The 13,692-nt window shown below is 35.9% G+C and overlaps 1 protein-coding gene and 1 pseudogene across 1 annotated transcript; one reads left to right on the top strand and one right to left on the bottom strand.

Moving 5' to 3' along the window:
- Positions 1 to 1,011: 1,011 nt before the first annotated feature.
- Positions 1,012 to 6,646, top strand: LOC114748753 (ultraviolet-B receptor UVR8-like; annotated as a pseudogene).
- A 586-nt stretch (positions 6,647 to 7,232) lies between these two features.
- On the bottom strand, positions 7,233 to 11,769 carry LOC114748751 (protein PTST homolog 2, chloroplastic). Its single transcript, XM_028937204.1, has 8 exons — positions 10,949 to 11,769; positions 10,497 to 10,659; positions 9,977 to 10,172; positions 9,657 to 9,895; positions 8,910 to 9,055; positions 8,677 to 8,824; positions 7,952 to 8,020; positions 7,233 to 7,574 (listed from the first exon to the last, which is right to left on the bottom strand). Exons 1-8 carry the CDS (start codon positions 11,551 to 11,553, stop codon positions 7,476 to 7,478), a joined length of 1,665 nt encoding a protein of 554 aa, XP_028793037.1. The 5' UTR covers positions 11,554 to 11,769; the 3' UTR covers positions 7,233 to 7,475.
- Between the last annotated feature and the right edge of the window lie 1,923 nt (positions 11,770 to 13,692).

The raw sequence follows: 13,692 nt of genomic DNA on the forward strand, positions 1-13,692 counted from the left end.
GGTCTTCATCTACTCTTTTTTGAAGAATCCTTACTGTTTCTTAATTTCATAATATATGGAATTATCATCTCAACTAATTCAAATTGTTTTGATTTTAAAAATACTCTTTTGATCCTTAATATAGGATTTAGTCGTTGAGTTGATTTTAGTCTTAAATATAATACTCATTTATCATATTTATCAATTTTTTCTAAGTTACCTATATATATACTCCCTCAACTTTTATCAAATAGAAAAGAGGGAGAGGATATTAAGAAATATCATTATGGTGTTTTAGGAAAAGTATGTTATATTTTTTATAATTAACTAACTTATTTAATTTTTTTAATCTAATCAAATTAATTAAATAGATGTTATATTTAAGACCGTATGAGTAGTAATTTTATTTTTATGCGATATTGCCGTGCACTTAGCAGGCCCCCTCCTGGTCAAAAAAGAAAGGCAGCCCCCCTTACCCCCAATTTTGGTCCCATTCCAAAGGAAGAAACGGAAATATTTTGATTAGTAAATAGGAACAATTGTAAATAAAGACTCCTTAATATGTAAAATTATAATTTAGAACTCTGAATTTGAAAAATAGTTTCAGAGGACCTGATCCCAAATTATAAATATAAAATGTGGGTGAAATGTCTGAAATATCTCTTAGTCAAATGACAACTTGACTATAGGAAATAAGTTCACTTTAACTAATGACAACTTCAATAGATCAAATCACAATTTAACAGAGAGTATGCCAAATGATAAGCTGACTATAAAAAATGACAAGTTCACTTTAATGAATGACAATTTCAGTAAACTAAATTACAATTTGGCTAAGGGGTTTTCAAACATTTTACTAATTCTATATTTACAATATGGGATTGAGTCTTTCTTCACCATTTTCAAAATTAAGAGTCTTAAATTGCAATTTCATATATTATAGGGTTTTTATTTGTAATTTTTTTTACTAAATATTTTGTAAATAAAGAGAGAAATACTTGGTGGGAGGATCTTCTTCGGCGGGCGGATGAATCTCAGTTTCTCGCCATGAGCCGCAAGCGAGAGAAACCCTACTTTTCCCGCCACGATCCGTACCCTCACTCTATGCCCAAGAGGCGTCGACCTCTTCCTGTTCCTGCTCCGGAGCCCACCGCTGACGATGGCGCCGACAAGCACGCAACAAGGCAGCCGCCTCCTTGCGCGGTGGTGGTTATGGGTCTCCCTTTAGACTGCTCTGTTCTCGATCTCAAATCCCGATTCGAGATCTACGGTGCCATTTCCCGCATCCGCATCGACCGTGACGGAGTGGGCTACATTACCTTTCGGACCAAGGAATCTGCCGATGCCGCTATGGCTGCTGCACTTGACCCATCTTTCGGCATCACTATCAGTTCCAAAAGGGTACTTCATTCTCCTTTTCATGCTCCGTTCTTAAGATGCATATTCGAAGAAGCTCTGATTTCAACCTAAAAAACGAATTTTCCAATATCATCCTCCCCTAATCCGGATTCTGGAAACTCAATTTGTCAAAATTCATGCACAAGCTTTTGCAATATCAAGTTTAACTAGCAAATTTTCGAACAAATTGTTGGACTTTCTGACAAATTTTAACCCTCGAACGTAATAATGATTAAGCTCTCTGCGTTCGTTCACGTCTAATTGGAGGAGGGGGGGTTTTAATTGAGTAATTGTTTTGGAAATTGAAGACTAAGAGAAGTGTATTAACAGGTTCAGGTATTGTGGGCGACTGATCCTTTGGCCATGTGGAGGGAAGGAGTAGGTAATAGTAACAAGGAGAAAGGGTCGATGTCAAAACTTGTGCGGGCTGATATACCTTTAAGAAGGCACGGAAGAGGTAATAAACTCGCTTCAGCTATGGTGAATCCCAAAAATAGTGGGTCTAGCTCAAGTCGAGACGTGCCTTTCCGGGCCAGAGAAATCGTGGCTTATGATGATATTCTGTAGCCTAGGGTTCATTCTAGTTTGTAACAATTATTTATATATTAGCCTTAGGAATTATGTATATTTTTAATTTGTTCTCAGTGGGAAGTAACTCGTGAAAGCTAAAAGCGCAATAGATTTTGCTGGTTTGTCTGTTTAAGGTCTCAAGTCCTCTGTCCGCTGTGGAGAGTTGTTTATAGATCTGGTATTGCCATTTGAGGTTTCCCTCTTATAATGTATTTCGAGATCTACAACGTCATTCTATGATTCTGGCAAATTTTAATCCAGCAAGTTGGCAGGAATGATTTCTTATACGCTGTTTCTTTTGCCTCAATTCTTACTCTAGGCTGGTTTGGGTCTCGGTAAGTCTAATTTTTTAAATTTTTACGTTGATACTGGGAACCGCCAACATTTTGCACGGCTGTTCGGGCAATGGATGAACAGTAATCAGCACCTGTGAGTGTGCACACCACCTTGCTTTAGACTAAAGTTTTTCCTTTTTGGACCAAAAAAAAGACTAAAGTTTTTCCTTTACTCTGCTGCAGCATCCAGCAGAGTAAAGGGACCATTTGAGCTCATTCTACATTGTGAGTATGCTACGGCTGTGTTGCAAATTTGAGCGAATTTGCAGTGCCTTCTGCTTCGATTGTGTTCTTGCAGCAAATATTTGTTTGAGATGGCAATTGTTGAATGTACATGTCACTGTTATAGTGTGTCTTGAGATACAGTCGTAAAGAGGCATTTGATGAGGATTGGCTGCGCCATTAGTGGTGACGATTAGCAAGATGGGCGTACTAATGAACAAAGACGCTTCCATTTGATGTCCGGTGCAGAGTTTGATATGCGAAGCAGCAACATGGAACAAAATGCCAAGTGATTTGCTTCTCAAGTCCTCCATGAGGCGCACAACTGAACCCCCTCCTGCAGGCTGTACGTGCAGCTCGGGCAGATTCAAAGGAGCGTAAATGAGTTAATGGTTTTTGTAATCTGCTAACATGTAAGCTCCTCTTATAAATGGGAGTTTGCCGTTTGATCCCACCTCTTATCTTATTGTCATTAATATCTGTTTCTTAAATAAAAAGAGGAGCGTCAATGAGCCGCCTCGTCCTTTTAGCCTTAAGAGGTGACCAACTTTCTCCCAGTCATTAGTAAACAATTGACAGAGGAAAAAAGTCTGGCACATCCGCTTAATGGGATAAGTTGTTTTCGTTGTTATTGTTGTGAGAGAGAGAGAGAGAGAGTTGAACTGGGCGCTGTTGCGTTGCAACTAAGAACCTGCTAGGAAATTTTCCATTTTTCCGACCTAAATGTGGCAAATAGTAAATTATTTTACATGTCGGGATATATTTTTCAAAATGCTACCTTCTAAATCGATCCGCCACTGTTCCACTAGGCTTGTACGTAAGAATCTTTTTCCTCCGTTATATAAGAAAGGATGCTCTAACAATTGGGGGAAAAAATTTAAAATTGAGTATTGAAGAAAATGAAAACTAAAAATTAATTCTAACAAATACGCTTGTATTTTTAAAGTTTTTAAAATTTATTATTTTTAATTTTAATTAATGTATTTATATCAACTTCAATATTTTCAATACGTATGTAATATATTTTGTACTTAACTTCAGTACTTATGTCCAAGTTTCAAACACCAATTATTTTTTAATAAATATTGAGGAAAATAGAGTTGAATATGAAAAACATTTTAAAAAAGTCTTGAAAAAAAAATTCTAACTAGTAAAGAAGCGAAAGATAAGCTGTGCAAATAGAAAAAATCATAATAATTTAAAAGATATTTAGGAATAAAAGAGAAAACGAAGACTTGGGCAGTTCGCTATCTCAAACAGTTGAGTTCGAGCCGGGGAACATTAACCGAAAACGATTTTGCCTAGATGCGGACTTGAAGTTGTAGTAGTCTTCTTTGATCAGAACCTGAGGTCAAAGTATATTTATTCGGAAGCAGGGTGGTCCGGTGAAAGGTGATGGAAGCAGACGATCGGAAAGAAAAAGAACAAGAAAAGGAGAAAGCAGAAACACAGCGAATCTGGAGCTGGGGTGCTGGAACTGACGGCCAGTTAGGTACCGGCAGCCTCCAAGACCACACCCTCCCGCAACTCCTCCGCCTTCCGTCCGTCCCTTCCCCCATCTCCTCCCTTGCCTGCGGTGGTGCTCACGTCATCGCCTTGACCTCTGGTGCCCTCCTCCCTTCCCTCCTGTTTCTTTTATTATACACTCACTCGCCAAGTTTTATTTGGTGCTCCTAAATTATTTCCCTTTAATTTATTAAATATTTAGAAGATTAACACTTTATGCTCACATAAATTTCTATCGTGCATTGAAGGAGGGAAGGTGCTGACATGGGGGAGGGGCAGTTCTGGGCAACTAGGCCAAGGAGAGGTTGTTAATTATGTTTTGAATCCGAAGCCTGTGACATCCTTGGATGACTACTTCATAACCCATGTCTCTGCTGGTTGGAGCCACTCTGCTTTTGTTTCAGGTTTGTACCCTCCTCTGTTGTCTGTCTCTTCTCCTTTTCGAAGTTTTATTTTCGCTAGTCTGGTGTTGTCTCAATGAAGTTTCATTGTGGTTTGTTCTATGATTCTGATTCTCTTCAGATGGTGGGTGTCTATTCAGTTGTGGAGACGGCTCATTTGGTCAGCTTGGGCATGGTGATTACACCTCTCGCTGCTCACCTTTCAGAGTGTCTTGCTTTGTTGATCGCTTCGTTTCTCAGATAGCTTGTGGCATGCGCCATTCCCTTGTCTTGCTCAAAGGTATTCATTTGGTTAATGCTGTAGAACTATAATTATAGAGTTCTATATATATATATATGTATGTAATATTTAGAACTAAATCTATTTGCACTCTTGGAGTCTGTGTTGTTCTTGTTCCTCATGGGAGTGATGACTGATATCTAGTAACACAAATAGGTGGCCTTAATTCTAAATATTTAAGAATTTAGGAATATATAAGTTGAGCAACTACTATATATGTTGCGCTTGATTAAACTACTAAGGGTCATTGTGATACAGGCAGTTCGATGAATCAAGTTTATGGATTTGGATCTGGGAAGCGTGGTCAGTTGGGTATCTCAAGAGATAAGATCAAATCCATCAGTTTACCTGAAGTTATTAGTGAACTTGAAGATAAGGAAATTGTTGAAATTGCTGCAAATGGAGATCATAGTGCTGCAATATCTGGTAAATCCATAACCTCCCTTTAACCTGATATAGGTAGAAAATAGAGTTGAACGACCGACAAGTTACGCGTGCGCGCACACACACACATAAACGCATTCTTCATGTAAACCCATTGTGTTCCCTATGACTTTTGTTAAATCAGTTGATGGGCTACTTTACCTGTGGGGAAGAGGATTTAAAGGTGTTGCAGATGCTCACTCTCCTCAACGCTTAAGTTCTTCTTTGAGATTTGCCAAAGCTACTCTTGGATGGAACCATGCTTTAGCTTTAACTGGTATTTCTCGGGCTTCTTAAACTTTTTAGTTCCTTTTTTTCCCTTGATTTGTTGCCTCCTTATCTGAGAGATATGTTTTCATGGTTGAAATGTTTGTATAGGTGAAGGCGAAGGCTTTATGCTTGGTGGCAACCACCTTGGAGTGCTTACAGATCCTCAGAATTTGAACTCAGCAAAGCAATCACCCGGTACCTATGCATCAAAAGGCATTCTCATTATTCATGTACTTGCTTTTGCATAAATGTCGAATGGAATCAGCCTATAAACAGTCTTGTCAAAAAATGTTTGCCGTACAAGATTCAAAGGTTTTGATCATATTGAAGTTATTATTTTTTATTATTAACTCATACACACCTGAGGGTACGTCAATCTATATACGAAAAGTCCCTTTCTTTACCTCTGCAAGACAGTCGACAGTGACACTGACAGAGAAGTGTGACTGTACTATAGATTTATATTGGCTTTGTGGCAGTTATTTCTGGTTTCTGAATTATTCTAAATGTGTTTGTTTTTTTTTTCTCCTCTTGAATTCTTGTAGTGAACATAAAAGAATCCAATCTGGAGAAAATCTCGGGTCTTGACGGAGTAAAGATTCTTGATGAAGCTGCTGGAGCTGAACACTCCGCCATAGTCACTGGCAAGATCTATATTCTTTACTTCTTCTGAGTATTGTATTTGCAGAAACATAATGACTTGTTTCTTGTGATTAATTTTCAGAGAATAGAGAAATAAAGACGTGGGGTTGGGGCGAGCATGGGCAGCTTGGCTTGGGTGATGCCTGTGACCAAACAAGTCCACTCACAGTAAGTCTTGGCTGTGAATTGAATGAGGCAGAATCAATCAGAGTTTTCTGTGGGAGTGGCTTCACATTTGCTGTAACCATGCCCTCTAACCCTTCTCCAGATTGATATGCAGATTTAAAAGAAATTTTGATCCATTACCTTGATTTTTTAGTTCTAAACCGCCAATGGCAGTTCCAAGATATATCCATTTCGGTGCAGCTGATATTTTAGAATCAGGCTCGATTGCGCCAAAAACATTTTGTTCAAGTGCACTGAAGATTTGAACCTCATTTGTTTCTTTTCTCCAAGCAAGAATTGATCTGTACAACAGTACAAGAGATCGTGAAAGAGAAATCTCTTTATTTTATGTATATGAAGCTTCCTCTGTATCTTCAACTCTTACGTATAATGGATTCATCCTGAGGAAAGTTTTGGAATGTATCCTTGCCATGAAGACTAGGGGTTTAATGCTTGTTTAGAGATATTTGGAGACCAAGGGTTCTATACCTAGTAAATTATGATTGAAAAACTATTTTTAAAAATTCTAATCATCATTCCAGATTGTTTAGCACAAATAGTTTTGGCGTCTACTATTTTCTTCTTTTCTATGACATGGGACAGAAAATCCAAAAATTTGTTACTATGTCTTGCGAGAAGGAAACAAATAAATATATAAATATGTCTTGCCAAAGTTACCGTTCATTTATTCTTTTTCTTACTCTAGTTTATTTTGTCTGACATTCCATTCATTTTTGTAGCCTTTATATATCTAACATCTATTACATATTCAACTTTTATTACCTTTTACATCTATGTACGGCATAGATTTAAAATCTTGTCCATGATGAAATAACAGTTGCTCAAATGAGATAGCTGATTTTTTTTATCATTTAATATAATTAAACGCACACATATACACGCACAAACATATCAACACGCTCCATTTGAACATGGAGTTCAGCTTGTTATACTAAACTTTCCCCACAGAAAACGTTCTCAATTGCATACCACCTAAAACAGCAAAACTAAGGCACTAAACTTTCTCCAAGAAAGCACAAATGCGCAAATGCCTTTAACTCCAAATTATTGAAGGAGTTCAGCTTATTAGTCAAAAATTGGCTTCTCGAAGCGTTACACTCAACTTGAGTCGGCAACAAATAACCTCCAAGTTAAAAGAATCAATGAGCTGCTCGCTACTATTTACATGAGTCAATCAAATGAAAATCAATGGAAGACTAGCCTAGTGCATCTAATCAGTTGTCTATTAAAGAAATATAGCCTCATGCTCACTTAAAAGAATCATTATTCCTGAATGATAAGGAGATTATTCTCGTAGCCGTTATTATGAACAACAGGACGCAAGGGATCAATTTTCCATTCGCCATCAACAATGAACTTAATCTGCAACAGGGGGGAAAACGGTAAGATTCCCGCTAAGCACATCTTACCTGACACAATATCGTATGGCCCTAATAGATTCCGTCCATTTCAATTTATAAAACGTTTTTGGAGCAAATTGTGAAAACCAATAAACTTCAATAAACATAATTAAAAAAATTAATTTTTTAAAGAAAAGTATATTATACTTCCCAAAATGTCCTTACTTCAACAATAATTCCTACTTTATTTGATTAATGAAGGGCATTTTTGGAACAAAGTCATTAATGACGGATTGTCTTTTCCAAAACATCTTATATTATGACACATGAAACCTCTCCAAAAAAATTTCTTATCAACCGAAATGGAGGAAGAGTCGAAAATAAATTAGTACAACTAACCTCGTATTTTCCTGGATACAACTGTAGATACGCAGAAAAGACACCAGAATTTGACTTCTCCATCTTTCTCTACAATAGAATGTTCACTAATTTTATAAATATGCATTTTACTAGTATATATAACTGAAAGGTATCCAGAGAAAGAGCATTTCATATCCCGAAATTACTTCGCATGCCAGGTTAGCATCGTGTCATGCCTCAAGCCATACATCAACCTTGAGAAATAGGGCAGGCTGAGTTATTTAATGAACCAGAATACAAGGTCATTGCACTTTGAAATCATGTCCGACACAATATTGGGGCTGACATTTAAAAAGAGGAATAAAAATTTTGATACATAACAGACATGTAATCAGTGGAATTTAACCTAAGAGCACCATAGAAAACATATTGATAAAATATTATAAATAATCTAGACAAGGTAATCAAGGAGGTCCCGCACAAATCATGACCAATTTTTCTTTTCGTTTTGAAAAATGTCTGTACCACAAAAACATGCCCCTATTCTTTAGTACATTTGTTGGTATGACACAATATAGTTCTGGAAAATGATAAAGTATGTAAACTAGAGTTTTATAAAACACTACTTCAAGCAGTTCTGTCAAGTGCAAATAAGCATGCTCATCTTGTTATGGGTCACATCAGAAGGAGTTTTGATGGATCTATTATTGGGCAATGCTGAAAGTTGAAATCTAACTGAAAATATTCACGGAAAGTGGTCATACCTTGGAGGACCAACCATCAAACGATCCTGCCAAAAGTACTTCTGAGGCAGCATTAGGCCAAACCACACAAGTGGTCTTAAGAAATCTTAAAGCTCTACAAGCATTATCAATCTTCTTCTGCTTCTCTTCAATTATCTTATCTGCATCCCTGGGAGGAAAGAATGCGGCGCTGTCAGTGTCAATATAGGGTAAAGGGAGATACATGAAATGAAATGAATAGAATCTATTGATACATTATTGCCAGTGTCATCTTTCCTTCTAACACAGCCAATTTAGCACGAATTGAGCGCAGTCTATCCTTAGCTCTCAAGATCTCATTTTCCTGGAATTCCCAGGCATCAGAAAGCTTATGTAGATCATCAGAAGAGCTTTCCGGGCCCTATTGAAGAATATACACAGGGAATGAGGATTAGTATAACATCCTAAGGAGAGCCATTTGTGTTATTCTCAACAGTAAATGAAAATAAATTTATAAAAGGACCAGAATCCTTTAGGCTCATTGAATTTAAAGGAGCCCATATCAACAAAAGGAAAAGAGATTAAAATTCTTTCATCATCAGAGTAAGATAGTCATGATTTTACATAAACTTGACTAAAAGCACAAATTGTTCTAGTTCAATAATAATCCTCATTTGGTAAATATACTATAACATAATGTATCATCGGATGACATTAATTAACAGATAATATCCTTAGATAATTGATTGGGTTTATGAAATTTTATCAGTCCAAAGGCAAGTTGCAACAAGCTTCCCTCGCCTCTATTCTCCAGATAAGAAAAATGGCAACAAAGCTTTACCTTCGTTCACTTTTCCATAAAAGTTTTTTATTTTCCCATATCTCTAAAATAAATATTAGATCAAGGTGCATAAAAAAGGTGCCTTTACCAGAGCAAAACAAGTATAATTGTGCTATTTTACTTTTTCCGCCCAGTTTGGCTGGGTTCATTCAGAGTCAAGTGACCATTATTGGCTACTCACCGTCTGTATTCCAACTTCATCCACACCAGACCTCAATGACTGAAGTACAGAAGATAACTCTGACTCAAGCTGCTGGATGCGGCTTTTTATTTCCTTGTAATTTGCCTTCCCACCAGGAGGACTTGAGTCTGCCTCTCTATTTATAGGTGTAGCAGCTAGCTGTCTTGTTTCAAAGACATCATTTCCTGAAACATCGACCCCAGCTCCTAGACCAGTTCCACTAGGTGCAATTTCAGCATCTATTAGTATCATTACAAAGACATTAGTTGATCCTCTTGACTAAGGCAGGACACAGCCCATAAAATATTCACGTAGATTACCTTCAAAATTTTCAAATGAGGAACCATTTCTCTTAATAACCCAACTTCTCCACATATCTGGTTTAAGTGCGTTTCTTAAATCATGATTACCAGTTAGAGATCTGTGCTCACCAAGTTTGCTTGGGAAACCACCATGAGGACTGCCGTTTGAGCTTCTTCGGGCAGGTTTAGCGCTTTTGTCAAGGTCAGCTGCTACCTTTAGATATAGTAGAAAAGCAAAATATTTTAAAAATTATTTTGAAAGCGACAAGAAGTCATCTATTATAGGGCAAACAAAGGCGGTAAGGAAAACACCTGCAGTCAGCAAGAGCTTCATCTTTTCTGTATTATAACTCAACTGATAAGTTAACATACATCATAGATAACACATTAAAAGTATGTGCTCCGTATAATGGGATTACAAACATTCAGTTATCCCAGAGCTCGTGAATCTACAGATAATTAGTATTGACATATGACATATTGATTCACATGATTCATAGAATCATAAAAGGCATCATAAGGGAGTAAAAGTACTTACTGAATTTATAGTAGATCTACGATGACTTTCGTCCTTATCCTCACTTTGTCCAGATGAAGAAACATTATCTTCTTTGGGTCTGAACCCAAGTCCTAAAATACCATTTCTCTCTTTCTCCAGTCGATTCAATATACCCTCAATACCAGACTGCTCAGCAATTTCTCTGCCAGACAGAAAACAAACCTTATACTAGCAGTTCAAGAGTCATATCTAATGCACGCATTAAATAATAGCAACTAGGCGAAGGAAAAGAATGGCATCGTAGAATCTTGTAACAAATCTTATAATAGCAACAAGGCTCTCTTGCTCCTCTTACGTCCAAGAAATTAAATGAATAACATCATAACCGGCTTTGGGGTCCTTAAACCACTCCCAATAGCTCGGGCGGCAAACATTTATGGTTATGCAACAGTACTGCTAATGAAAAATGTGCATCAAAACAGAAGTCTTACACTGATCTATCAGGCGATACAGCTGTTTGAGAATAGGTAACAGGACGAAAAACTCGGCCAGAACCCCAAATTTCGGCGCCTTCAATTTTATTGCTCTCCTGTTTAACATCACATTCATTCTTTATCAACAAATTCTCATGTTTGACATGAACTTCTCCGGATACTTCTTCGGCCTCTTCACCCAAATCCCACCCAAATGCAAGCCAACCTCCTTTCTTGATGATGGCATCGACTAAATCCATCCTCCCTGCATCAATCAACTGTTTCTTGGTTGGAAACGCCGTTGGGTTCTTGGAATTCTTCATGAACTCCAAAATCTCCGCCTCGAGAGAGAAATCTCCCTCGCAATCCCAGTCTTTGCACCTCCTCAAGAACCCAGAGTAACCCCAATACAAACCCTTATGGCAGTTCCCCTTCTTGAAAGAATCCGAACACCCCAGCAGCGACCCAGTCTCCTTCACAAGATTCAAAGTCGCGAACTGCATCGCCCTCCTCCGTCCCCTCGAATCAACGACAAAGAAAATGGAGGGAAAGTGCAGAGAGTTCAAACCAGCGAAGGATTTGTGGGGGAGAAGCAAGTAAGCAGAAGCAGTAAGGGAATGCATGGTTCAGGCATTTCGCCGAACAGTTTACCGGCAGAAGGCCAAGAATGAAGGTGACACAAAGCGGGAGAGAAGAAATGGGTAAAGAGAGGAAATGAATGCACCGAACAAAACCCACTGAAAAGCGCGGGACTACTCAGTCTTCGCTTTCAACACTGTCGCTGGATTCCTTAGCTCATTTCCTTTTATATTGTTTGCTGTCAGCGTGCTCCGTCAGACACTGGACGGGGAAAGCCAAGCCTGAAACCTGAATACCAAATAGCAGGGGAAGAAAAGTTTTAAAAAAATCATTGAATTTACTGTTTAGGGCCGTGTTTGGATAATGCAGACAGTTAATGTGTAGTTCCTCACCGCCCTTTCCTGATTTTGACTTCTTCCCGCGTAACGTGCTCGACTGCTCGTCCTGAGAAAACACGTGACTTCCCGAGCTTCCCTGTGGTGTGCCGATAAATATCAATCAATTATAATACAATTATATTTTTAAAAAAAATTATTAGTTTATTCTTTTTAACTTTTTTTTGACTATTTATAACTTACTACCTCGTATCCTAATTATAAAATTTCTTTTATAAACTGTAAATAAGATCTTATAATTATGATCAAATATAGTATTATTCATATACTTCAATTTTATTATGAGAGTTAGTTGACCAATCTAAATAGATTAAAAAAATAATTAAATTAGTTATTTGTAATAAATATATATTGTGTTTTTTAAAATATTTTTATTAATTAAGTGTATTGGTTAAAATTATTATTATTACAATGACTACTTTAAAAAAATAAATAAACATAAAAAAAAATGAATTCAAATTTTATATTTATGATCAAAATAAAAGTAAAGTAAATGTGATAATAGTATGCTAGCATTGTTGATGTATTAAGGGATAATAATGTAACTCTCATTAATCCACGACTTTAGATTCGTTTCTAAGATCCTGTGCTCGTGGAAATGTCAGCTATTAAATCTGAATTTCAAACACAGAATCTTCGGGACATCATAGTGGATGTACCTATTTTATATTTAATTTCAAATTTCAATTTTAGATTCACTGATCCTGAAATCATAAGTAATTTCGACTGTTTCTCCAATTTAAAAAATATACTTCTCTAGTTTTATCTATAGAATAAAAATAGAAAAAATATTTTAGTCTTATTTATAAGATAAAGAGAGAAACTTTTGATATAAATACATAATTTTACATTTTATTTATTATTGTGTTGATTTTATTTTCATGAGGTATAATATATATTAAATATGGATAAAATTAAAAATTTATTAAATTCTAAATGAGAGTTAATGAAATTTCAGATTTTTCTTTATCTATATGAAACATGTTGAAGGTGACTTATAAATAGAACTAAAGAACTATTGAATACTAGTAATATTACCTAGAAAAATATACTAAATACTTGCACTAATTTGAGTAGATTAAAGAAATTTGTTAAACTAGTTATTTATAATAAATGGGTGTTATATTTTCTAAATTTTTTTTATTAAATATGTGTATTGGTTAAAACTACTATTTGAAGAAATATTTGACATGTATACCTATTATAAAGATTACTATGAATAATACTCCTTGTCTTAAATTTTTTGTAAATAGATTAAATTCACTCTAATTAATTCTTGCACATGAATTTAATAATACAAAATTATGTCTAAATCATTTTTAATTTGCATTGCAAATGTTATCTCTATTTTTTAATATAAGACCTGATTAACTAGTATTACGAGTTTAAGAAAACTAAAAAAATTACTTTAAAGTACTTATATTTAATTTTTTCTTAAATTAATTTGCCCAACTTATAAAATGATATATGATATAACTTTACACATGATTATTTTAAAAAGATTATATAACATATGCTATAATTAAGTAATTTTTAATTTTTTTAATCTTCTCTCTCTAAATTATTTAATTAGATCTTATAACCCTTGGTAACACTGAGAAAGAGAACGGTTTTGTGAGGAGAGAAGCCGTAGAAGAGGGAAGAGACAAACTGTTGGGACGTTATCGTCATATCGGATGTAAATCAACCAGACCGTTATTAAATACTTGGATTAATCAAATCATATAGATTAAAATCCTAATTAGTTAAAAATAATAATTGTACAATACATGTAATTTTCTTTTCTAA

The sequence above is a fragment of the Neltuma alba genome, unplaced genomic scaffold (assembly GCF_004799145.2).
Source record: "Neltuma alba isolate B1F8T4 unplaced genomic scaffold, ASM479914v2 tig00005790_pilon, whole genome shotgun sequence".
NCBI classification, from domain to species: Eukaryota; Viridiplantae; Streptophyta; class Magnoliopsida; order Fabales; family Fabaceae; genus Neltuma; species Neltuma alba.